At 47.2% G+C, this 25283-nt stretch overlaps 1 protein-coding gene across 2 annotated transcripts in view; it reads left to right on the top strand.

Moving 5' to 3' along the window:
* The first annotated feature begins 5867 nt into the window (after nucleotides 1–5867).
* The window catches only part of LOC144934610 (glutaminase kidney isoform, mitochondrial-like), a 30566-nt gene continuing 11150 nt past the window's right edge, over nucleotides 5868–25283 (top strand). For both annotated transcript variants that reach the window (XR_013637180.1, XM_078860616.1), the window contains exons 1-11: nucleotides 5868–6330; nucleotides 12587–12683; nucleotides 13375–13496; nucleotides 16365–16494; nucleotides 18096–18175; nucleotides 20658–20821; nucleotides 21739–21797; nucleotides 21940–21972; nucleotides 22741–22799; nucleotides 24037–24103; nucleotides 25100–25150. Coding sequence is in view for 1 of the 2 variants with exons in the window: in XM_078860616.1 (XP_078716742.1) it covers nucleotides 6095–6330; nucleotides 12587–12683; nucleotides 13375–13496; nucleotides 16365–16494; nucleotides 18096–18175; nucleotides 20658–20821; nucleotides 21739–21797; nucleotides 21940–21972; nucleotides 22741–22799; nucleotides 24037–24103; nucleotides 25100–25150 (1098 nt within the window). In the remaining variant the exon portion in view is untranslated. The remainder of the gene's footprint in view (nucleotides 6331–12586; nucleotides 12684–13374; nucleotides 13497–16364; nucleotides 16495–18095; nucleotides 18176–20657; nucleotides 20822–21738; nucleotides 21798–21939; nucleotides 21973–22740; nucleotides 22800–24036; nucleotides 24104–25099; nucleotides 25151–25283) is intronic.

Below are 25283 nucleotides of genomic sequence, written 5' to 3'. Positions count from 1 at the left end.
TTGATTGCCATGTGACAAAAATGATTTATAAGTCATATAATTAGATGTGCTACGTAGTGTGGATAAGTGGTTTATAGAAGTTACTTCAAAAAGTGTCGTAGTTGCGATTTCATGTTCTATGCTTTCTTTTCCGTTGCTGGAAATTAAACTCATTGAAATAAAGAAATAGACAAAAAAAGTGAAACTGAATGATAAGTTTTGATAGAAGAAAAAAAATACTTGTTAACATCTATGCAAGAAAAGGGCAATCGCAATGTTATTACGTCCTTTCCTGCTGATGGCCATCTGCATTTACAGAGCACGATTTTATACCCAGATTGTGTGTGGGTTGACTGGAACAGCAGTGCAACACTGCCACCTTTTGATGAAAACGTTATTGTAACTGACCAGAGCCATTACTGTCATGCTCGAAAGCCTGTCATCATCAACGATGGTCTATCCACTGCTGGATGACGCCTTCACTACTTCGCCACCCCTCACGGTCTAATGATGCCACAAACCATCTCGCTCTTGCACGCAACCTGTTCTCATTGCTCCATCTCCATGGGGCGTGTTCCAATATTGAAACTGTCAACCAATTATGATTTTTTACAAAAAAACAGGATACTGAGAAAGTAAAGCGTCCAGCGAAGATAAATCAATGTCCTGAAAACAAAACACAACCAAGGACATTGCCTGAAATGTTCGCCTGTTATACAGAGCCGGATGAGTATCACGTGACTCTGGTCAATGCATTTGAGAGGTGATGCGGAACTTTAATTTGGAAGCTATTTTAATGACTCTGAAGCTCAATCAGCACAGAGACCTTAGCCTTGAACCTCCTCCACCTCTTTGGCATTTTGAAAGCAGCATAACTTCATTCGTTACATTAACGGAACCCTCAACTTGGGAGGAAGTCAATGCACGAGACTCGCCAGTGAGGAAGATGTTAATAATGGCCATGTGCAGTGGGAGAGAATGCTGAAAATATGTTGCGGAGGGGTTGAAAGTGCTGTTGTACCCTCACAAAGTGGATGATCAGTGAGCAGTGAGGGGGAATGCTGTCACGTGCTCTTTCAAGTGCGAGATGCGCTGTTATGTGTTGTGTACCCGCCGAATGGGAAATTGCAAAGTTCCCCGTGTGTGAAGTGTCGATTTCCATGTCTAGAAAATGTGAGATTTTCTCGTGTCACAGTGATCGTGTGAGAAAGCCCCCAAATGCATTCGTGTCACGCTAACTCCTTGCCACTCGATAGATAATGCGTATCGACTGCAAAAGAGATCCTTTATATGCAATGCGCACTAAGTTGTTTTCCCGCACCTCCGATGAGCTACGGTTGGCTAAGTACGGTGCGAAAGAAGTTCAACATAGGTCCATACACGTACCGGGCGGAGCGGTGGTTAGCTCTCTGTACAATGAACATAACTAGGTACCACGTTTAGATCACAACGAATGTTAATGGCCAATGTTTAGAGGTATGTTCACAACAAATAAAGACCCCCGTGACCAACAGCGTGGTGAGCCTCATTCAAACGTGGGATTGACGCACGGATGTAATGATTCAATTATGCGTAAAATAATTAATAATACTACTGTAGTGATATATATATATTATCTAATGGGCATCACCTAACGAAGCATTCAAGCAATCCTCTCAGATGTGTCAGGGTAGTTGGAGGTTTACGGTGCTTATTGAGTCACCTGCTTCTATTCTCGTGCATGGCAATGTTTGTAGGAGCTAAATGCCAATGTCAAGGCCTGACCGAGACTGGCATGTGCTTCCCGACAAATATTCAAGTTGTTTAGCCGTTCATTATTGGCCTTTTGTTGTTGTTCCATTTCAGATAGTGGCGACTTTTAAAAGCGTTACGGAGTCGAAACGATGTAATTTAGTTTCACACGCCATTTTGAATCTCTGAGCACGTGGATTTCCGCCCCATAAGCTCGACGGGCGGAACACGTTTGTTGATTACAAGATGAGGTGGTTTCGGTGCAAGGCTGATTTGTATCCAATTTATATTGCTGTGTTGTCATTAGTGAGACTTATATAGGAAACGTTCAATTAACCGACATCTATTCATGAAATGTGTGAAAATGTCGGAGTTTGATACACGTGGAGTGGGTTTAACTGAGTCGCAGACGTAAACTTTGAAGGCAGCGCATTAATTTAGTTCCAACACACGGGGCAACTTCCCCTTAACACAATAACAACCTCGGGTGGTGACCACACGGCTAACTACACTAGTTACTACACTAGTTACCACGTAACTATACTCTTTGATTTTTTCGGTAAAGTCACGTAGGTAAAAAATATAAAATAAATTAAAATGAAAACAAAAAAATGAAATCACGACGTTTCGGAAGCAACACAAGCAACCTTCATCAGGCGTTGACTGCTCCAGCAAAATTACTGAGGCGTATTTCTTTGTTTTCATTTTTATTGATTTTATATATTGTTTTACCTACGTGACTTTACCGAAAAAAACAAAAAGTTACTACGGACCCGGGACCAACAGCATCTGCCCGGGTCCACGTGCTGGAAGACTCGTAGAACGTACATCGTAGACGAAGGGTTTCTATTCCCAGGATGAACAACAACCCCAGTCCCTCTCGGGACTCGGCTGATATTCTCTGCGGCGTGGCCGGCTCTGCCCTTGGCCTACGACCACCTTCCAGAACCATCGGGAAGGACCTGTGTACCAATCACGTGACCCTTCCTCTTGGGGCCCCTCTGTCATTTTAGCCGGTCACGTGTCCTCCCGGGTCAACCAGAGTGCATGACCTCACACGACCTTCCCCTTAGGTCGGCACCCACACACCGTATCCTGTAGGGCCGGCACTGCACTTACAGCGTGGTGCCATCCAGCGATGTCACTACACATGTGCCGAAATAAAGTTAGAGATTAGAAAAACTGTAGAGGGTTTTAATGTTAGTATAAACAGGTGCCACTAGCGTTTTTACTGCAGACAATTGGAGATTATTTGTAAGGTAAAACTGTAAAAGTTTCATGGATAAAATGTGATTTTTTGAGGATCCTGGTAGCTTAGTTTTGATTTCAAGATTGTGGTGATGGAACATGTGTTTACAGAAGAGATAAGGATGTACTGTAGACAATTAGAGTGTATCCGCATGACCCGCTTTAGTAATTTACACTTCTGCATAAAACAAACAAGAAAACACAAATTCTTGAACAATATACATTGGAAAAATCGCAAATATTAAAGAACAAAACATGAGTTGCTTTACATTACAATTTAATCCCGATGAGATTCAGTTAAGACCAATTCAATCCAGTGCTTCAACCATTTCACCAGTTCATCCCCCCCCCCCGCCCTGTGTATTTGTGTAAATGTTTACTTTAGGTCAGCGTTCATTCCACTCCAGGTATATATGTACATGTTTGACTCCTTTCCCCCTCTTGTCTGCGCTATGCAAAGTATGGGGTCACGGGTGTTTTTCACCCATTACAGAATTCCTATGCAGCCACGAGGAACGACGCCATTAATCACCCTTAGCTCTGCGGGAAGGGCATGGGGGTGAGCATTGTACAGTTGTACGAATGCCATTGGTTTGGATAATTGAGTTTTTTTCCAGAATTGTTATTATTAATATGAGGGAATTAAGTTTGTGTTTCTGTGGCAGTGCGCTCACCACAAGGCCACCGCTCATTGCCACGTGGAGGGATTTTAGGTACGTGCTTACGTTGCGGTATAAAGTCACGCAATGTATGTGCAGTATGTTACACTTCTTTTGTACCGTACGTAGCCAACCGTTCTAATCTGAATTACGAACAACGGTCTGTTGGCAACGCGTGCATTCCGAGTTACAAAAGTTGTGGAAACTTTTGTAGAACAATTAGTGTTTTTTTTAAAGAACCTATGTGTGAAACATCACACTTACAAGGCAATAGGTTCACTAATTAATCGGCAACGTATATGCGAAACAACGCATAACGCGGCGACTTATCGCAGAGATTCCCGTGTGAGAAACTTTGCTGATGCCCAGCACGGGAAGCAGGGACCCCTGGGGAGGTGGGTGGAAGGGGGTGGGGAATGGGGGGGGGGGTCGCACACCGCTTCCGCCTCTTTGTGACGTCATAATAATAACCACAACCACGTGGCTATGCATTAACTGGGACACGATTTTGGTGGACTACCATCACCACGTGCCCATTGTCGTGTGAGACGGCATTCCGATTTAGAGGCTAAATATGAATCGAAGAGTGGAACTGTGTTGAAAATGTAATAGGATACTAAAATAATTTCCACTATAGTACAGTGGCGATAGAGCCCGTGCTCACAAGAAGGAAGAGACCGGAGATAAACTACGGAACACCCAGCACGTGAGTGTCCCCTGGATTCTCATACAATGTCCCAGCGATCCGAGTATTATTGATTCCGGATAACGTATACGTCTTATCATGATTATTTGTGAACTACATCAATGATTTAACTTGAAGGCGAGCTCAACGAAACGCCGAGTTAAACGGTCAAGGCAGGACTATAGCAGAGTAAGAGGCGCCATGCCAGTCGCTATTTATGTCGCCGACGACGACGACGGGTGTGGAGTTGAATTCCCGTGCCGGCTGCCAACCGCCAGTGACGAGGACACCCACGGAAGGGAAGTGGGGTGGGACGTTTGATGATAATTCGTTTGACGATCGCAACGGAAGCAACTTGGCCACAGCATTCCAGCTGGAACACAAAACCGTGTCACCGACTCATTCGGTTTGGGGGCCGTCCATAAATGACGTCACGCGATTTTGAACGATTTTTTTATTTTTGACCCCCCCCCCCCTTCGTCACACGGCGTCACAAAAAGTCAGACCCCCCCCTCAAATATGACGTCACAAAGCTCTGCCCCCCTCCCCCCAAATCAAATAAAATATGCTTCAAATTGCTTTAAACTATTGCATTGTAGTGCGTATTTAATGTGCCGCTGCACTCTGATGTTGTAGGAGAAAACATTTATTAAAAAGTCTATTTAATTAAGTAGAACGTGTTGTCTATATTTATTTAAAGTTGCGCATTTTGATGTGACGTCACATTTCTCAAACCCCCCCCCCCCCTCGTCACACATCATCACAAATGTCTGACACCCCCCCCCCCCTAGGTGCGTGACGTCATTTATGGACGGCCCCTTAGCCATATTCTTGTTCAGGGAAATTAAGCGTTCAGGTCCATACGGTGTTACACCCGTTTCAATACGGGCAAACCAAAATATGAAATTTGTTTGTGTTTCTCCCTTGTGATGGGACTTTGTAGGGTGAACGTTGTGATTTATAAGGGCACGGGGTGAACACTAAGGTCTGAATTGTTCCGTATAAATGTAGGCACTGATAAAGGGTTGACAGGTATGGGAATAGGGATGGGAAGGGTTTGGCTAAGTTTGATTTCGTTGCGAAAGTCAAACGAATGTCAAACGTCCGACCAAATTTAAACTCTCCTTCGGTAAGAAACTCAACGCTTTCCTTCTACAACACTGCCTCAGTGGGCGGGGCTACACCCGTAGTGGGCGGGGCTACACCACTAGTGTGCTGGGGCAATACCACTAGTGGGCGGGGCTACACCAACAGTGTGCTGGGGCAATACCACTAGTGGGCGGGGCTATATTACTAATGGGCTGGAGCTTCACCACGAATGGGCGGGGATATACATGTAGTGGGCGGGTTTGTTTCACTCAGTGGGCGGGGCTACACCATAAGTAGGCGGGGCTACACCACAAGTGGGCGGGGTTATATCATCAGTGAAAGGGGCTACATCGCCAGTGGGCGGGGCTACAGTCAGTGGGCGGGGCTACACCACAAGTGGGCGGGGCTACACCACAAGTGGGCGGGGCTACACCACAAGTGGGCGGGCTACACCACAAGTGGGCGGGGCTGTGGATATACAGTCACGCACACGTGGCCGCCACCCCCAGCACCGTTATATCGCTGCTGCTGCTGCTGCAGCTTCTGACACCGTCACCGCCACGTGTTTCCCTTCCCTCCACTTCGCTTTATCTCATCTCGCGGCAGGCATCAGGGACGATTGCAGCAGCAGCATAAAGCGACGACAACAGAACGCGGCGGGGGCAGCAGCTAGCCGGAGTTACATTGAACAGCAGGCGGCACAATGCAGACCGCGTCGGGCATCTCGCGCCGGCCAGCACTGGGCAAGCAGCTGCTGCGGTCGATGTCGCAGACCCTGGGTCCCGGCTGTGGTCGGGCGGCAGTCGGCCTCGGGTTCGGGAGGTTCTCGTGCCGACGGAGCGTGGCCACGAGCTCGCGGCTGGAGCTCGGCAAGCCCGAGCCGTCGCCTCTGAGCCTCGCAACGCTTCATCCCAGCTCGGCAGCACGGCCCCGCGAGACGTGAGTGGCGGGTGACGTCTGTGTGTGTGTGTGCACGTTGTAAACAATAACAGCAGCAGCAGCAGCCTGTGGTCAATCGACTGTTGGGTGAAGGTCTCCCCGCACCGTGTCCGTTATCTGACCATACTTCGCCACGCTGGGCAATGCGGGCTGGTGCAGTGGGGAAGATTTGGGATCGGTTCAGATATCACTCGCCACTGATGGTGGCCGTGAGCTGCAATCGAACGTAAGAAAGTCGGGCTCATGACGCAGTCGTCTTGTGCCGAATCTCAATGAAAAGCAGTGGGCGCAGTGGTTACTTTAGCCCTACGAAAAAAAATAATCCTCCAACCCGATCGTTCATCATTATCATGCCTGAGATGACGTGTGGATATCGAGAGCCCATTCTGTCCAAATGTCAAAAGGTCAGAGCCTCGGCTTGAATCTTGAGCTTCAAGCCAAAAATAGACCGGCGGCTTGTTCCACACACAGTGCCTTGCTGGTAATTGCCCCTTAGTGCACACTGTTTGGGCAAACTAAGGGGGGACGAGATTGCGTGATTTGTGATCCAGTCGACCCACAGGTGCGAAAGGGTGATTCGATGGGATCAGTGGCGCAGCAGTTTTCGCACCTCGCTGCTGCGAACCTGGATGACCTTGGTCGGTGATGAGCGTCAGTGTGTGGAACGTGATAGTACGATTTGTACCGGGCTGGACATCCTAAAAGGTCAACTCGTTCTGAAATAAATCATTGTAAATATTACCAAAGGGGAGGGGGCGGTGGGATACGAATGTAGCCGTGCTGACCTGAATGTGTGAGCTCTTAACATCACTAGCTCCAGCAGTTTTAACGACTCGGGGAAAAATATATAATTTGACAGTGTGAAATGCAGCTGGTGTATGAGGAATTCGCTCGGGCTAGCGCAGGGGTCGGTATCCTTTCAAAGAAGAGCCACGTGTTCTTGTTTTTGTCTTTGACCAAAATAGTTTGAGAGCCGTATCGCACGCACGGCTACTTGGACACAAACATAGCAGCAGCAGGCATACCGCAGATGACGAATACGCATTGTGACTTAAATAAACAAAATAGGTGATGGAATAAACTGCGTCTATTTGTTTTTTTCTACATTTAGTTATTCTTTAACAATGCAGTTTGACAGTGCACTTTTTCGTCACCAAGACAGTGACCCATTCCCTGCCATTTTTAACCCATTATTTTTGCGTTAAGTTACGTTTTAAGATTCACGTGTTTTTTAATCCGGCAAAGGGGCAGCCAACGAGTCGCAAGTGGGAAGGCAAAGAGCCCCCGCATGAGGTTGACGATCCCTGGGCGAGTGTGATGTGCATTAACCAAGACGCCAGGGTCTACCCTGGCACCACGTGTTAACGAGTTTTCCCCCATTAGATGTGTCCTCTCACAGTGCACCCAGTCTGGCAGAAGCACTCTGGCAACATCGGAGTAACAGAGATCGTGCTAAAGAGCTCTTTCCAATGGACAAATTCGAGTTGCCCTCAACATGGCAACGTGGCATGCCCACCGCAGATCATGCCCTTCAATGGAGAGCATAACCCAATGCCCTTTGGATCAGGACCATGCTTTAAATGTACAGCTCTGACTCATCTGGTGAAATTAATGATGGATATTGAATTCATCTGACTGGTTCATTTGTGCAGATCACGTTAATGTGGTTGCAGTTGAATGTGTTTTTGCTGCCCACTCTGTGTGTACACTACCACATGGGCCCCTATCTATTCCCATCCTTATGTTTGATTAGTTATGGAAGCAGGGCACACAGCCAGCCTAAAAATGGGTCGTTTTAATAATTCTAAAGTGTGCATGGATTTTCTTTTGTCATGCCTCATTCAGACCACTTTGTGATGTGTCCCAGTGCCCACACAAGCATTGGATGGTGCATATCTGTCGGTTTACCATTGCGAGTACTGGAAATTCCACATTCCTATGGCAGAGCCAGTGTCTTATCAGCCCAACTGTTGTGGGCCAGTTTGCATGAAGCAACCACACCTGACTGTGCACAAAGTGACGGTGACTCCAGAGTGATGAGTTGACCTCTCCAACCTGCGATTGAAACTTCCCACCTTGCTGTTGTGAGACAAGCACTCGAAGCACAGCACCACGAACATCCGATGCTCCACATGAGTAAAGAGATACTGAAGATAGGCACTGCTGGAAGCCAGCACTACCAACAGAAGAAGAAGAAAGAAAACAGGATCAGATTAAAGGAAAGCAACACGTCCTCACGGATACATTATGGCTCATTGCTTTTCCACGGTGTGGATACGCACTTCTCACGCGTATGAATTGTGCAACGTGCCCTTGGCTGTCTACCTCGGAGTGCTGCCCACTAGTGCTGTGTGGAGTGATGTCAAGTGGAGCATGTTTAGTAAACGGTTTATTTTCTCAATTTCTAAAATAAATATAGAGTTGCAAGCCTACACTAACATCTAAGAGCAGATGGACGCAGCTTTGGCCACCAGTGTTGAGCATCATATTCAGAAATTGTAGTTAGAACGATTATGTGGAGGGCACGATTGGCGGATCCTTTTATCTGTGTTTACCAGGGAATAATTTCTACTATCTGTGCGGTTGTCCGGATAAATGCAGATAACAGAATGATTATAGCACCACTTCCGTGTGACTGATGATGGTGATGATGGCAATCTCGGGGCTGAGTTGACCCTGTGGCTATTTCACCTGGGATATATCCTAGCCATTCACAGCGAAACTCCTGTTATCCAATTTGATATGGAGGGCTCTAGGAGCAGATCCTATTATCCACATTTTTGTCTGTGCAATAATGCCCAGTGTAGCACGGGTAAATACGGATCATCGGTTGAATTTTTTCCACCACTTCAGGATCACTCTTTTTTCTTTTTACAAAGGCTCGGATAATAGGATGAAGTGAGAATGTGTCAGTGACCACTTCTGGGTGACTTACACGCGGATGATAGGAAGAGTTTTCCACCTCTTCTCGGTTACTCCACTTATCCGTCGATGGCGAGTATGAAGTATACACTGATAGGCAACGTGATTTTACACAAATCGATTGGGTGCCCTGATAATACAAGTATTGGAAATCCACGCCTCTGTTACAAGGAGTTTCACTGTACAGTGCTTTAAGAAATGTTTTCCCAAACTGGACTGCTGATCCAACACCGTTGAGATCCTTGATTAAAATCCTGAGCGGTCACACGAGATTTAACCAGCCACCCGAGTCAATGGAGTCGGCAAAGTCAGCCGAGCATCTCCACCAAGACATGAATCTCTCGGAGACCTATTGGGACATGCTTGGTGTATGATGACAATTGCAATCTTCACCTGATGTAAGTCAACGAAGTAGTTACACTTATTTTTACTCGTTACCTCTATAAATGCAGTATAAACATCTTTGCACAAAGTGTCATGATCGTCATTGTGGATAATATAACAAAATAATTCAGCAGACTGTTTATATCACAATATCTGTCCATCCACACCAAAAAGCCCCAAAGTTTTCCATCAACCACAAGGCCCTCTGGGAGTGCACAACCACAGCAGCACATGAGCGGACTGTGGACCGGCTTTGACACACAGTGGGTGCTGGCAAGTGTAAATAATACTTTTGTCTTCTGCGCGGTGGGACAGATATGTGGAGATATATTGCCTGCTTTGTTTATTTATTTTAAAAAAGGCTTTTTTTTCATTGACTCAAAATCCCTCTCGAAATATCTTAATGCAGGAGTATTACATTTACACAGCTGTTTAGTGGCACTGGTTAAGAGCACTCGACTCAGAATCAGAAGGTTGTGAAGTCAAATGCCTGGTCAGGGGTCAACTTTTAATCGATGATTCCTCAGTGTTGGATATAATATGCACCGATATGAGAGGCAGCAGTTGCACGATGGTAATAACGGTGTGGGATAGCGTGGGTACGATTTGCTCACAAGTGACGACATCATATGTATCCCTCTAAGACCAAAACATGAGGATTTATCCACAAGTCTGGCTGTCGCCTGATGATGCTGGTTGTAATTACCAGCGAAACCTCGTACTCAAATTGTAAATGTTGTGGGTTTACTCTCCAACACACCGGTGTGCTAAACTAGTAACGAATTGGCATGTTTTGTTTACCTGTATCGGGTGGTGGCGGGTTTAACGACACATTCATATTTACGCGATCTAACCCAAAACCTGCATTATGGAGAATTTTCATCACTGGCTTTGGGCCACCTGTGGAGATGAGCATCGCCCCAATGCTTCTTAAATCCTTGACTTTAATCACTTTTAACAGCACAATAGTTTAAATCTAAATTGATCAATTATGCAATATGCACTTTTAACACTAATCAAGGAATCGGCCAATGATCCCAATGTAAGAACGTTTTTAGACTTAGCGAGGCTTTCTTGGGTAAGCGAAGGAGTGTTGTTACCAATGTTTGGTATTGCGGGCACACTTTGGTGACATTCACAAGACAGCAGAGGTTGGCCTTGACTGTGAGTGCACGTGGCATGCTTTGGAAGGCTGTGCAACAGGCTGCCCTGAAGGCTATAAATTGCCTGCAGTGATGCGCTGTAAAGTAACTCTAGCATGGCCACACATGGCCCAGGGTGTAATGTGAAGCCACTCTGTACCCAGCCCACCAACCGCATCCCTCTTTTTTACAGCAAGGGTCTGGGGACTCATCAGACTCAAACCCACATCTGTCTGTCTGTGCTATTGGTAGACACTTTCAAACGTCTATCATAAAATGTAAATACAAAAATCCGTAATAAAAATAACACGCTTAATGTTCACATTAAGGCTTTGTTTATACGCGACATGTTGTGTATACTACACTAAATGGATAAAATTGTTCAACCTTTAATATCTATTAGGCATGAGTTTTACTGAATTATGCTACATTTCAGCTTGGAGCTACATCGCACAACTGTGAGAACCTATGCAGTGGCATACAAGGCATCGTATCTGAGTGAGCTGATCAGATTGGTTTATGATGGGTATACTTCTTATTGATGATAGATAATCTAGTGCACTGAGAGGGACTTGTCTATCTGATGCATTTTTTTTTAAAGTGCAACCAAAACTTTGACCACAAGCACAGTACAACGGAAGATTACAGTGCAATTCAATACTTTTTTATAGCATCAAACTACAAAGTGTAATCTCACTCAAGGAATTGGATTACCAGATTATTTTTAAATAAATGGACATCTTGACACCCAGTCACTGCCAATGGAAACTGAAATTACCTGGCTGGAAATACACAATGTCTGTCCTGTCTGTTATTCCACTTTGACCGGAGCTTTGGTGACAATGTTCCACAAGCCGCCGCGATCGACCGGACATTCGTCTGGCCCTTGAGTCGCCCGGTTCGACATTAAACAATGCTCTGCTGCGGGTGGAAAATTCAAGAGTGGAAATTCCACGGACGCATTCGAAAAGATATTTTGTTGTGCGCTAAATTTGGAATGGGATACAGAGTCATGCTTCCAAATACAATTTCACTCATTTCCACTAATATCGCACGGATATTGCTGATGAGCATTATTGGATCACGGCAATTAATGGATATTCATGGATATTAATGGAAGAAAATTTATTGAAGAATTTTACGAAGAAGGCTCTAAATTTGGGCGCATGTGAAGTTTTAACAAAACGAAAGTTATTTACAAGTTCGTTGAACAGAATTCATTATTTGTTGGAGGGACACAATTGGAAAATACATCAATTAAAGGAGTATGGCTTTGTGAGAATTAAATGCTGGCTGTCCTATAAACAAATTGGCCTTCGCCTGAGAAATGTGGAATTTCCCTAGCAGAAGAGCACTGCCCAACAGTCAACGGAGCATGGATACTTTCCATATTTAAGTGCATTGACGCACACTTGCTTACTTTTTTGTGGCTCTGCTGGATAGCATATTGTCTCGCTTGACGTCCGACGTTTCTCGTGGAGATGAGGCTTTGGTTCCTGTAAGAAGCTCTCAGCGTGCGGAGTGAAACCTCAGACATCATGTTGAACAACAGAGGCCACAGCCTGATAACGCACCTCAGTGCCTTTGTTACATATTGGTAATTGTTTTTAGATGACCTTTTACACTTCCTGTTTCATTGCAGCCGAGACCTTTGCTTGCATCATGTCAGCTCCCCAGGGAGGCGGGGGAGGAGGGAATAGAATTGTGGATCGTTGGTAAATTGACTCAGCGTCGCGTGTTCCGGCCACTCGGCCCACCCCAACCTGGCTCAGTCAAAGTTCACTGCTGTTGTGCTTCTGTTCACCCAGGAAGAGGGGGACACGTCTTTTGCCCAAGCTGGAGGACCTGCTGTTCGACACCATCGCAGAGGGACAGGACAAGATACCCATCGTGAAGTTCATCACCGTACGTAACTGCCCCGGCTGACCCCCGGTGGCGTATTTGCCGTCAAAAGGATAGATTGACACACGTGAGCAAACGTAGCTCTGTTTGGACGCGTAGCGATAAAGATACAGGGGGAGACCCCCGACTTGACCCAGTGCCCAAGTCCCACCACCCAAAAACGGTTTTCAAGGACCAGATTTATCTGTTGAGTTATTGCAGAACCAGCCCCGTGCCAAATGTTAGGCCGACTCCCAATACTCAGTCCCACCAGCAGTACTCGCCGTGCCAGTCATGCGTTACTTTGTTATCCGTGCACCATTCCATTTGACTCTGCAGAAATGATTCGCCCATGGGTGTTTAAAGCCTTCCACAGTGCTGGTTAATGTTTTATGAATACAAAACCCATTATCACAATGCTTGGGTAAAGAGTGATCAATTTGACCTTTCCACTGGTTGAAAGCGTCTGTGTTTTTCACACCAACTGATGGCAGCGAGGGAGATGAAAGGAGAGTGTAAGTGCAGACAGTCGCATTACCTGGCTGGATTGTCAGCTCGCGCCTGTCGATGTGACGCACTGTCGCCATGAGCGAACGTGATTCCGGTCAACATAACCTGAACGTGCCATTCAGGTGAACGTGAGTATCACACGGCGGGGGTGGGGGGGAGCGTCTGTCCGAGCGGCGCCCACCACGGTGTCCCCGTGTCCCCGCAGGCCCTCAAGGCCACCGGGCTGCGTCCGTCGGACCCGCGCCTGCGAGACTCCATGACGACGCTGCGCAAAGCGGTGAAGACGGCGTCTGAAGGGGTCACCCTGGACAAGGAGCTCTTCCGGAGGTGATCACCGCCCGCCGCTCACCCAGAGGCGTCCCGTCACTCGCAGTATGTGCGTGCGGGCGCCAGGTAGTCCAGTGGCTCTGGACTCCATTTAACCCGTTCCCGTTCCGATGACGTACGTGTTCGTACGTCATCTGTAAGAGGCCATGCGGGGAGAGCGCGCGGCACAGTTTGGCGCCGGCTATTGTAGAGTGCGGTCGTGTCACTACAGTTCTCTGCGGTGAGCACAATGTCTTTAAAAACAGCGGCGCTACGCCTCTCTAAATAATTTAACGCAGAGCCGCTTGCGCATTCCGAGATTCAGCGGTGAACGGGACACCCACCCCGCGACTTGCAGACGTCTCGTAACGGAGAAGGGTTAAGAAAGATGGCCGAGTGGCGTAGGGGTCAGAGCGCTGGGCTGGCACCGTTGGGGAGCAGGGTTTGATCCGGGCAGCCGACTGATTAAACCAGATTCTCAAGTGGAGTGAGTTGATGTTCTCAGGCTGAGAAACATTGGACATCACTTCGCACAACACATGGTTCAACTCGCACACAAACACAGCAGAGAGCTGTACAGCGCAACCATATATATGATATGTTTCAATAATTTCAATTATCGGTCTTGTGCATATGTCTGCAGACACATTCCACAACGACTTTGGAATTCCATAATGACATACAATCTCTGGAGAGAAACAGACAATCGCGTGACAATCGTGCCTTGGTCACTTCACAATTATTAGTGGTGTGATTTTATCAGCTTGGTCAAAACACGTTACGTGTGTTTACTGTGTGTCCCGCTGAGTTAAATGTCCAAGGTCAACAACATGCATTTGTTTTTGCAGTCTAACTCAAAGCCGAGTGTCCAGTATCCCATCGTCAGATATGGGTAGACGCTTCTGTGTGATGTTAAAACCCCCTATCGCGTTGCGTTGTTGTGTAATAGCGTAACAAAATAAGCACGTCAGGATTTACGAGGTCTTATAAAGTCAGCTCCCATGCTGTCATACATTAACATCGCTGCTATAGAATACAAATCACTGGACTAAGCGTCGAGCATCAACTAGGCGAGTGTGTTTTCTCTCATACGAAGCGCAGCTCTCGACCACGGGGTCACCCTTGCCGATTGTTATTTATCCGCACGCCACGAGAGTTTGCAAAACTCAAATAGTTGTTTGACCAATCACGGCGCACGCAACGAGCCACACCCCAGGCAGTTGTTTGTGCTGCCCACTGGGCGTTTGTGGGGGCGTGCATGCCCCGCCGGTGCCACGTGGCTCTGCTCGTCCTGTGCTTGGCCATCAGCTTAACACGTGGGTTTGGCGTATGTTGCGCTACGAAACCCAGAGACCCCAGCTCTCGATTCACACTCGCGGCCAACACCAGTGACGAGTATCTGAACCGGTCCTCGGCCTCCCCTAGGTCGACTCAGCCTCAATTGAGTACCTGGTGCGATGTGTAAAAATATTGCCACGAGGGAGACAAAGGCGGCCGGACGTGGTGCTGGCCACCCACCCCCTTGTGTGCTGTTCTGGCCTTCATAGGTGCTCGCTAGTAGCACTTGCCCTCACATCCTGTCAAGGCTACACGGGAGATCTTTCTCTTTGTTATATGTATTATGTTTTCCCACTTTGGGAATGTTTTCTGTGTGAGGCGGGGTGGAGGGGTATGGTGGGGGGGGTGATTTGATGGGTATCACATTGCACATTGCGTCGCAGTTTGAGTGAAATAAGTTCGGTTCCTTGTCAAGGGCACCCATGACTATTGTCTCTTACCGTACCCTCTCACTCTGTCTTAATAATTAGCCACTGACAAAACTAGCCCTGACACTAGCTTGGCTATGCACTGGATTTGTACAATTATGCCGCATATATATAAATGTGTGTGTGAGTGTATGCATGTGTGGGATGTGGTGATGTGATGGTTGGTCAGCACATTATGCTACCATCCTGGCGACGTGCGTTAAGCTCCTGGTCACATATAACGTCGGCGGCATTTGGTCGTCTAAATGTGGTCCGGCCTTCCCCTCGCCTGTAATCGATGCCTCGCGCGATGTGGGATCATCAGCATTGGGGCGACGCAGACAGCCCAGGTGGTGTGCGCTGCTCGTCACACCGCCCGCCCTCTAATCGCTTCTTGACGACAGCACGTGGCCCCCACGGGGACTAAGGATACGAGCAGAATTATTTCATTTGTATGCGTGCGTGCGTCTTTGTTGCGTGCGCCCACGCTTGATATGCAATATTAATATTTTATACCGATGTGCTATTTTTATACTGCACTGTACTGTGGGGGGCGGGGGGGTGTGAGGGGAAAAAACCTGCAAGATTTTTTAAACCCGTTAAAGGTCACAAACACTCCCAACACTATACCCAAGAGCATGGATCGTTGTTGAACGGTTGTGGTGACTCTGTGCCGATTGTTCTGCTGCAGTTTTACGGAATGACGAACCCCTCCTGGTGATTTGATGAATTAAAGACGAGCCACAGTCATACGATTGTGGCCGTGCAACCCAAAGTATGTATCTTAGAGTTAACCACGATAGTGTGCGCTCCTACAACTCGAATCGATTCTGTCGTTAACGTTGTGCTGAATGGCGAGGCTGCTGTGGTGGCGTGTATCCATTAGATGCGATATTTACAAACGTAAAGCACTAATCGTCACACAAGCAAACCGATGCACGCATAGCGAGCTTCAGAACATATATTCACCGATGAATAGATGCCGTCGTTTCATCCCTCTTGCGGCGGTGGGTTAATGTTGAGGCTGCTCGAATGCGCCATTGTGCAACGATATCCTATGGTTACAGCGGGAAACGACGTCCACTCTGCTGCCCATCGATTTGTAAGTTACAATCCCTGATTACGAGACCTCGTGTCTCCCCAGGTGCGTGGGCAGCAACATCGTGCTGCTCACGCAGGCGTTCCGCCGCAAGTTCGTCATCCCCGACTTTGAGAACTTCACGGCGCAGGTGGACAACATCCACGAGAACGCGCGGGCGCTCACCTGGGGCAAGGTGAGCCACCACCCTCCTCACCTGGGGCAAGGTGAGCGACCACCCTCCTCACCTGGGGCAAGGTGCGCCACCACCCTCCTCACCTGGGGCAAGGTGAGCCACCTCCTTCCTCACCTGGGGCAAGGTGAGCCACCACCCTCCTCACCTGGGGCAAGGTGAGCCACCACCCTCCTCACCTGGGGCAAGGTGAGCCACCTCCTTCCTCCCTGTGTGGGCCAAGTGGAAGTGCACACTTCGATTCCCCACGGGCAAAATGGCCGTGAAGCAATTGGCCCAAAACCTAGAAATGCGGAGCTTCCTGACAAAAGGTACGCAAACTCTCGTTATGCATTGTGGAGCCTTGTGAGTAAAGCTTCTGTCAAGCGGGACTCTGGTGTGTGCATCCCCATGTAAGTACAAATGTTTTAGTCCACTTGCCTGTTGGCTTTCGAGACCGATATTATCCAGCGGCATTTGTTAAAGTGAGCAAACTTCTGCACTGGTTTTGACTCGTGCAGACGTCGGCTGAGTCAGGTTTCTTAAACAGATGCTGCTGAGTTACCAGACGCTATTGGCAAGAGCACTCCGTCTAAACGATGCGGTTCAACTCAAAAGCAACGTTACATCTAAAGTCACTGTCTGTTGTTGTGGAGCATTATGTGTAAATGTATAATATTAGCACAACTTTGTTCTGTGTCTGCACATTGAATTAAATATTCCCAGATATGGAAAGCCATGAAGCCGATGGACTCAATGTTTATTTGTATTCGTGTGCGATTCGTGTGTGTTTTTGTAGAGCTGAACAAACTATTACCTGGCCGGGTGGCTGTTATTTGAGAGTTCTGCTTGCAGATAGAATGTTCCGAGTTGAAGTCCTGGCCAGCGTATTCATTCTTCAACATTGTTCTGTGGAGAGACTAGTTCCCATCATAGGAATGTGGAGTGTATTTCCACCACTGGATCAGGACTGCCAACAAAGATGAGCACCATCCAAAGCTCGTTTTGGACTGGAGACACATTTACTGACTGTCCATGCGACAGCCAACTCCAAGGGCTGGAGTTGTAGGGCAATGCAGTGTGACCGGGAGATTACGCATCGTTTCCATTATGTTCTGAGTTACTCCTGAGTTACTCCTGTTGTGAAACCATTGGGCAATACTTTTGCAGAGTCTGTGGGTTAAAGGCGCAAGACCGCTTGATTGAATGTTGAATGTTTAACGAGATATTCCTGCCACCTACAACATATCTCACTGTAACACACAGGGTGACTTAATTTCTCTTAGCCGTATTTCTCATGTAGGGAATTCAGGGCAGCTGTGAAGTGAGACCGGCGTGTAAAATCGAGGCTGCAGCCTGATTTTGATTTGTGGCAAAAATGTAGTTGTCAAAAAATTTGGAAACTTACGAGCGGGATGACAACTTAATTTTAAAACTTCAGTTATGTCCTCGTGGAAACTATAAATGTGACTTTTACGGCTGTCCAGACTCTTTCAGTCGGGATCTCAGCAGTGTTGGCTCAAGGCACTGACATGCTTCTTGTTCTCCGAAGTTGCACAGACACCTCTTGTATTCTCCGTGTTTGTGTGTGTGGGTGTGTGTGTTGTTGTGCATGCTGGATGCAGGTTGCTGACTATATTCCACAACTTGCAAAGTTCAGCAAGGACCTTTGGGGTGTCTCCATCTGCACTGTGGATGGGCAGAGGTGACCTTTTGAATTTTAAATACTTATTTGTAGATAAGTAGCAAGCCTCCTCGCTTTACTTGAAAGTTACCCGTAATTCTTCAAGGCATGGCTGATGTATACATTTAACCGGACGTTATTTAACCAGAGGATAATTTGTTTGATGTATTGTTTGTTTTGCGGTGACTGTAAAAAGTGAGGATAGTTCTTAAGTTTTCCAAGTCTTTTTCATATTTAAGAGCATACCCTTGCTCATCACCATCGGTGGCTATGAAAAACCACAAGAAAATGTCCCATTGGATCCAGTCTCACTAAAGTATGACCACTATTTTTACTTACCATAAGGTGGCACTTATTTTATCGACTTGTTCGGATGATGGGCTGAGTTAACTCCCACGTAAAATCAGATACTGGTTTGCCTAGCTGTATGGACACACACAGTAAACACACAGTACATACACAGTACACACACTACGCACCACAATCTTGTCCCACATCCGGCCGCATCGCCGCACGTGAGTGAATTCAAACCGCATCTAGCGAATTTGGGGTAGAAATCATCGGTAAGCCGCATTTACAGCGAGGAATGGCACAACGAAAAACTTGCATAGAGCGAGGGAAACCTGCAGTAGGAGTTTCACTGTACCTACATGTTACATACTCTTTTGTCAATCCATTGCTGATTGAGGGCCTTCCCATGCCTTGTGGGTAAGGGGGTTATTTTACCGTACTCCGCCGTGCTGGTCAGGGCAGATATCACGCTCCACCGATGTTAACCGTGGCCAGGAATCGAACTCAGGTCACCAGGTTCACGGTTGAGTGCACTCACCACGCGCCGTGCCACCACGCCGCCCACTGCAATAGTAATGAGCCAGTCAATGCCAACGGCAATTACAATGGGAATATTTGTTCGTCGATGCTCCAAGTGAGCCTGTGTGTCCGTGTGCGTGTGCATGCGAGTGTGCCTGCGCGTTTAAGTTTAGCACATGACCGTTCAGGCAGCATAGGAGCCAAGTAACGTTAGATATTGGGCAACGAATGTGTTTGTGAATCTTGACTTATGCATCATATACAGCGTGCCAACAGTGAGGGTTCCTGCCAAACACAGAATTATGGTTACTCTACTGTGTGGGACACATTATCTCTGTTAGATAACATCCTGTTTTAGCATATAGCTATTTCTGACAACTCACCCAGCACCAAAGCTTATTAACATCGGTGTTCCCTAATAGTGTGCGGGGTATATATAATAGATGCCAGTCATGTTTCAACACTCCGAAGCCAAAAATGCATTGTGGCTGTCTGGCTGAAGTGTTCAAACTCACAGTAAGAAGGCTTGCGACTTCGATCCTTCAGTCAGTTTAAAACAAACAAAAAACGGGTGCCACCTTTTTTTCTAGGCGGTCAGCGGCGGGTCATCCTGTGAACAGAAAAAAAACTGGGCCCCCCGCCCTAGAAACTTAGAATTTGACGCCGCTCACTCGCGGCTGCCAGTAGCGACTCATGCCACCGACTAGCGCCCGTTTGAGCGCGCCAGAAGCGTTGCGGATTGGAACGTTGTAATCGCTCGCAAGAGTTATCGCGAGGTTTACGTCGAGTGAACTGCAGCTGTTAACTTTTCAGCAATGTTTGTTCGTACTTGAAGTACGCCAAAAGCGCACAAGCAAGGCGATGCAATTGTGGTGCGCAGTTGCGTAGTTTAGGCAAACGAATATCGCGAGAATTGTCACGTCACGACAGCCATCAGTGTGAATGCGTTGGACTTGTTTTGCACCGAACGCAGCCAGCCGTGATTATCGGAGGTGTGGGGGGGGGAAGGACAACAAACTAAACACAAAAAACACGTAACACGGTATTGACACTTTGCGATGGCTGATTCGGACCGTAATCTGGTAGCTACACCCAACCAGCTGATCCCAGGGCTGTGAGGACAAATTTATCTTTAGCTATGGGACGTGTTTTTTTGGCCAGTATCAAAGTATGAAAAATAAGAATAGGTTTTACCCTTTCTGGCAATGAAACAGGAGTTGGGTTAATATGTTCAAACACCAAATAAATACCTTTTTGCAAGGAATCAATCCTGCATTAACCACACTTGCTTTTGGGTAAAACGTGCAAACAAAACTGCTCTGATAGTATATGCATTTTGATTTAAAGCTTTCGTGACTGCAGGGATTCATATTCTTGGTTCTTTCGATAAAGTCACGTAGAAGGGAAATAATAAAATAATATAAATATTACAAAAAAAATTCTCACGACGTTTCGACTGCAACACAAGCAATCGTCATCAGGTGTGACATCCACGGCAAGAAAATTTGAAAAAAGTAGTATATGCGTTGTCTTTGAAACTGATTGGCCGACACCAGACAGCCTTCTTTGTCGTCTCACCATTGTCAGACCCAGAGAACGCCAAAAGGCGAACAGCACAAAGATAATGCAAGTGTCAGCGCGTTGAAAGCTCGTGGCTGTTGGTGAACGGGGGGGTCTCTTGTGCGTCCGCCAGGCACTCGGCGGGCGACACAAAGTTGCCCTTCTGCCTGCAGTCGTGCGTGAAGCCTCTCGTCTACTCTGTGGCTGCCAACGAGCTGGGCACGCAGCACGTGCACCGATACGTGGGCAAGGAGCCCAGCGGACTGCGCTTCAACACCCTCTCGCTCAACGAGGACAGTAAGGGCCCGACACCACGCGTGGAAACCGCAGTTGCCGCGATTAAATTTCTTTACGATATCGTGTAACTTTTTTTTGCGTTTTTAGTTTGTTGTCCGTCCGTCCCCGCACACCTCCGATTTGCGTGGTTGCCTTCGTACGGTGCAAAAAAGTTTGTACATACGTACATACAGGGTGCTTCAAAAAAAAGTTAAAACTTCTGAGAGTTTGCAGCTCTGGAGACCACCTGGAGAAGATTCCAGGCATGTGTTGACATTGATGGTGAACTAATGTAGACTCTTTGACTTTTTGAAGCTATTAACATAAGTGTGTTATCATGTTTCAGTGTATTATCCGTTCTTATTACGTGAAAAACGATAGTCCCATATAAGTGTTAACATTTTTTGTCAAGCACCCTGTATATACACCACGTCGCAACCAGAGTTGCAACAATGTCCTTTTTCATGACACCGTGTGACTTTTTTTTCGAGTTTAGTTTATTGTCCTTCCCCTCACACCTCCAATTAGCACGGTTGGCTACGTATGGCGCGAAAGACGTTCGACATGCACAAATTGACGGTTGTCGTGACTTTACGATTCTCACGATATCCGTTTGCCTAAACTCCATAATTGTGCATTTCTTGCTTTTGCGCTTTGACGTACTTCAAGTACGAATAAAGATTGCTGAAAAGTGAATAACTGCGGTTCACTCAACGTAAGCCTTACGAATGATTATAACTTCGCAATCGGCAGTGCTTATGGCGCGCGCGTGACGTCAGGACAGAGGGAAGTTCGCAAGATGGATGGTTTAACCGTAGGAGGCATCAACACAATGGATGTTTTTTTTTTATTATAATTACATAGGAGCTTTCTTCTCGTGGCCTGAGAAGCCGTCTGATCGTGACGTGTGTGCGTCTGCCTGTGTCCCGCTTGTGCAGACAAACCCCACAACCCCATGGTCAACTCGGGCTCCATCGTCATCACGTCCCTCATCAAGGTCGGTGGATTCAGGCCATCGCGTAGAATAATCGTGAAATTTTAATTCGTGGCCAGACAGCCGCATGGACTTTTCGCATGCGTTTTGAAGTTTCAATTCAAGCGGCACTTCTAAAAAGCGGTTTCCTTCTCTGCTTTCACAGCAAGGAGCCAGCACGGCAGAGAAGTTTGACTACGTAAGTGATTTCCCTACACACCTCGGAACGGTCACGGCCTACATGTTTGTTTAATACGAATCTGTGAAGTTCGTATTAACGTGGTCTGATCAATGATACTTTATTATAATTTGACGAATGGCTGACCATCGTAACCATGGCTTTCACAACAACTTAATTGGTCGAATATACCTTCAACGGATAACATTTGTAAACACACTGCACGTTGACAGTGTGCCGCCCACTATACATGCACCACGTGGAGGAGCGTTGCCTAATTCCACGCAGGTCTTTGCGGCTGTGTTGTGCGGCTCTCCGATGCGTTTTTTCGGGTTGTCGGGCCGCACGCTGCTCGGCGGTGATGTTCGATGTTTCGCTCCACGCACTCGGAGCTTTCTTCAGAAGAAGCTCCCAGTATGTTGAGCGGAACGACATCCTGAACAAGACGCAGTAAAATCCGAAAATTACATCCAGACAGCTGTGGGCATTGCATAACATTCACGATGCGCGTGTAATTGAAGTGACATTGAGCTACGTGGTGCTATGATTAGAGTGCACGGCTTCCAGTCAAGGCTTTGAGTTGAAATCCCGTTTGGGGGTCACCTCAGCCTATCATCCCTCTAGGTTCGATGAAACGATTAACTGCTTTGTGGGAAATCACCAGTGGTTGTCACACAGAGAGACTGCAAGTTCAGTCTGCTACCCATCCTGCCATGGCAGTACCCAGGCAATAATGTACACTTGTTAATTGTGTTCCCTCCTTGTGTTGTCACGGTTGTGTTTGCACAGGTAACAGAGAACCTGGCCAGGATGGCTGGACACGAATACATTGGCTTCAGCAATGCCACGTGAGTGCTTTGCGTTGCAGCGGTGGTAAATTGTAAACAGCGAGGCATGTAAAGGCAAATTCAAATTGCCACTGGTGAACCCTTTGCAGTGTCGCGTCACTGGCACCGGGCCACCGTGTGGGGACGAACACCGCCCCATGTTTGCAACAGAGGAGTGGAATTGATCGTTGTTGAGTGTCTACTTTGTTCCGTGGGCACTTCCAAATCATTGTTGCATTGAAGCATTTGTTTATACTGCATAACCTTGGACCTGTTAAACGAATGTCAGTGGGTGGTTACCCTGATGTTGTGAACATTAGGAAACTTGTTCAAGGTTGTCATGTTTAAACAAGTGTTCCTAGAATTAGGCCCTTTGGTCAATAAACACAATGTTGTTTCCATTCATAAGCCACTTCGTTGAGCTATCATTTGTGGCCAGGTCGCTTCTGAAAAATAGTTCTACAGCTCAGCGGGCCTTACCTGGTAAAGTAAAAATAAATCGTTAAAAAAGGCCTCTTATATTCAGCCACTATAGTCACTGGTAATCGAGTACCAGGGATGATACAAATCCCGTGGTCTGGCACGTGTCATTACGTTTCAGTCCGTGTCACATGGCCTCATTGTTGCATCACTCCAGCCTGCTGTGTCAGAACATTGAGAACCTGTGAAAGTCGCAATGACGTTGTTCATCCTGATCCTGGTAAATGCTGTTACATGCGGCAGTGTTCAGCGTCTGTGTTTTGTGGTTTAATTCCACGGCTGCGATTGACCATCTTTACTGTGCAAACTACGCGATGCTGCTGCTGCTGCTGCTGGGTTTAGCAGTGGTGCACAAATAACGGCATTCTCAACCCTGTTTGTCAACAACACTAGCCTTAAAAGGAAAAATGCGCAATGAGCAATGTTTCAGGCAATGGCCTTCGATGAAAATAAATTGTATTTTATTATTTATAGATATTCCGTACTTTACATGATCACATACGGAAGACGGTATGAGATCGTTTCCTCCGATTCTGTTGCATGTAAGTACGTGTGTGTGTTGAACTTCTTTCGCACCGTACGTAGCCAACCGTGCTAATCGGAGGTGCGGGTGAGCGGGTGCTCTCCCATGTGTGCCTGAGTATTGGTCGAGCGAGTGAATCGGTTGATCTCGCATCGATTGACGACATCAGTTGTCGACAAGGCATGTTAACGCTATCTCCTGTCCGTTTAATATATCTCCTATTCGCAAACGCTGCCTCCTGTCCGTGTGGCACAGATTCCAGTCCGAGAGGCAGACTGGGGACCGCAACTTCGCCATCGGCTACTATTTAAGGGAGATGCAGGTGAGGAGTTGTCCTTGGGTGAGCGTGGAGCTCGCCAGGCACGCGGCAACGTCACAGATGCACGTGCAAGGTTTACAGAGGGCACGTAATTGTTCATCTATACTCAGCTATGTGATGCTTTTTGTTTGTTGTCCTTCCCCGCACCTCCGATTAGCGCGGTGGGCTACGTACGGTGCGAAAGAAGTTCAACATACATACATATCTTGTGTTTTGGATTCAGGATTATTCCTGCCACTTAAGCCTAATTGCTCGCCTATCCGCTGACCAACTTCACACGGCCACCACGGAAACTTGAGTGGGCTACACAGTCCCGGTTCCTCCTTGCCCTGTTCGAGTCGGGGGATAGGGAATTAGATTGGAGCTCGCGTGACCTAGGGGTGAGGACTTTGGCATAGGAATGTGGAAAGAGCGCGCCGAGGTCGTGAAGGGGACGTTGCGATGAGCGGGGACGTGCGCGACGGGAGCGAGGAGGGCAGCTTAGCGGGACAGGCATTGGAGTGGCACCCAAACGTTGGCGACCAAGGGGAAGAGACCCCCCCCTGGACGATCTTAAATTTGGAGCTTTCGTGACTGACGTCGGCCGCTGCTCTGCAAAGCACAAGTCTGTCCCGACGTTGGAGAACCGTTGCCGCGTCCGGATTGCAGTTCCGAGTTTTTTACCGGATCCTTTGCAGAGACCATGAAGATAACAATGGAACTTGCCCTCCGCCAAATGCCCTGGAGCGTGGAGATACTTTACGTATCTGTGTTCAGCTTCTTTCACGCACCGTACGTAGACAAACGTGCCAATGGGAAGTGCGGGGGAAGGATAACAAACGAAACACAAAAATGAGTTCTAAAGAAATGGTCTTCATCGTTTCTGTTCACGTAGAGGGACCACGGAAGAAATTGTACAGTTAAAATCACCGACTAATGTTGTTCACTTGGTCAATGAAAGCGTGGTTACGGTATTGGTCGTGTCGTTAACGAGTGCGTCTCTCTTCTTACCTCTTCTAGTGCTTTCCTGATAACACCGATCTGACTGCCACCTTGGATCTCTACTTCCAGGTTTGATTGCACAGGGAAAACCCTCTTGCGAAGTTATGGGGAAGTGTTCGGTCAGTATTAACTTAGCAGTTTAACACGTAGGCTTTTGCGACCAATATTATTAATTGTATCGTTTTTTTGGGTTAGATCGCGT

This window comes from Lampetra fluviatilis, chromosome 10 (genome assembly GCF_964198595.1).
Source record: "Lampetra fluviatilis chromosome 10, kcLamFluv1.1, whole genome shotgun sequence".
Taxonomy (NCBI): Eukaryota; Metazoa; Chordata; class Hyperoartia; order Petromyzontiformes; family Petromyzontidae; genus Lampetra; species Lampetra fluviatilis.
Note: the sequence above shows the minus strand (reverse complement) of the source record. Positions and strands in the feature narration are given on the sequence as shown.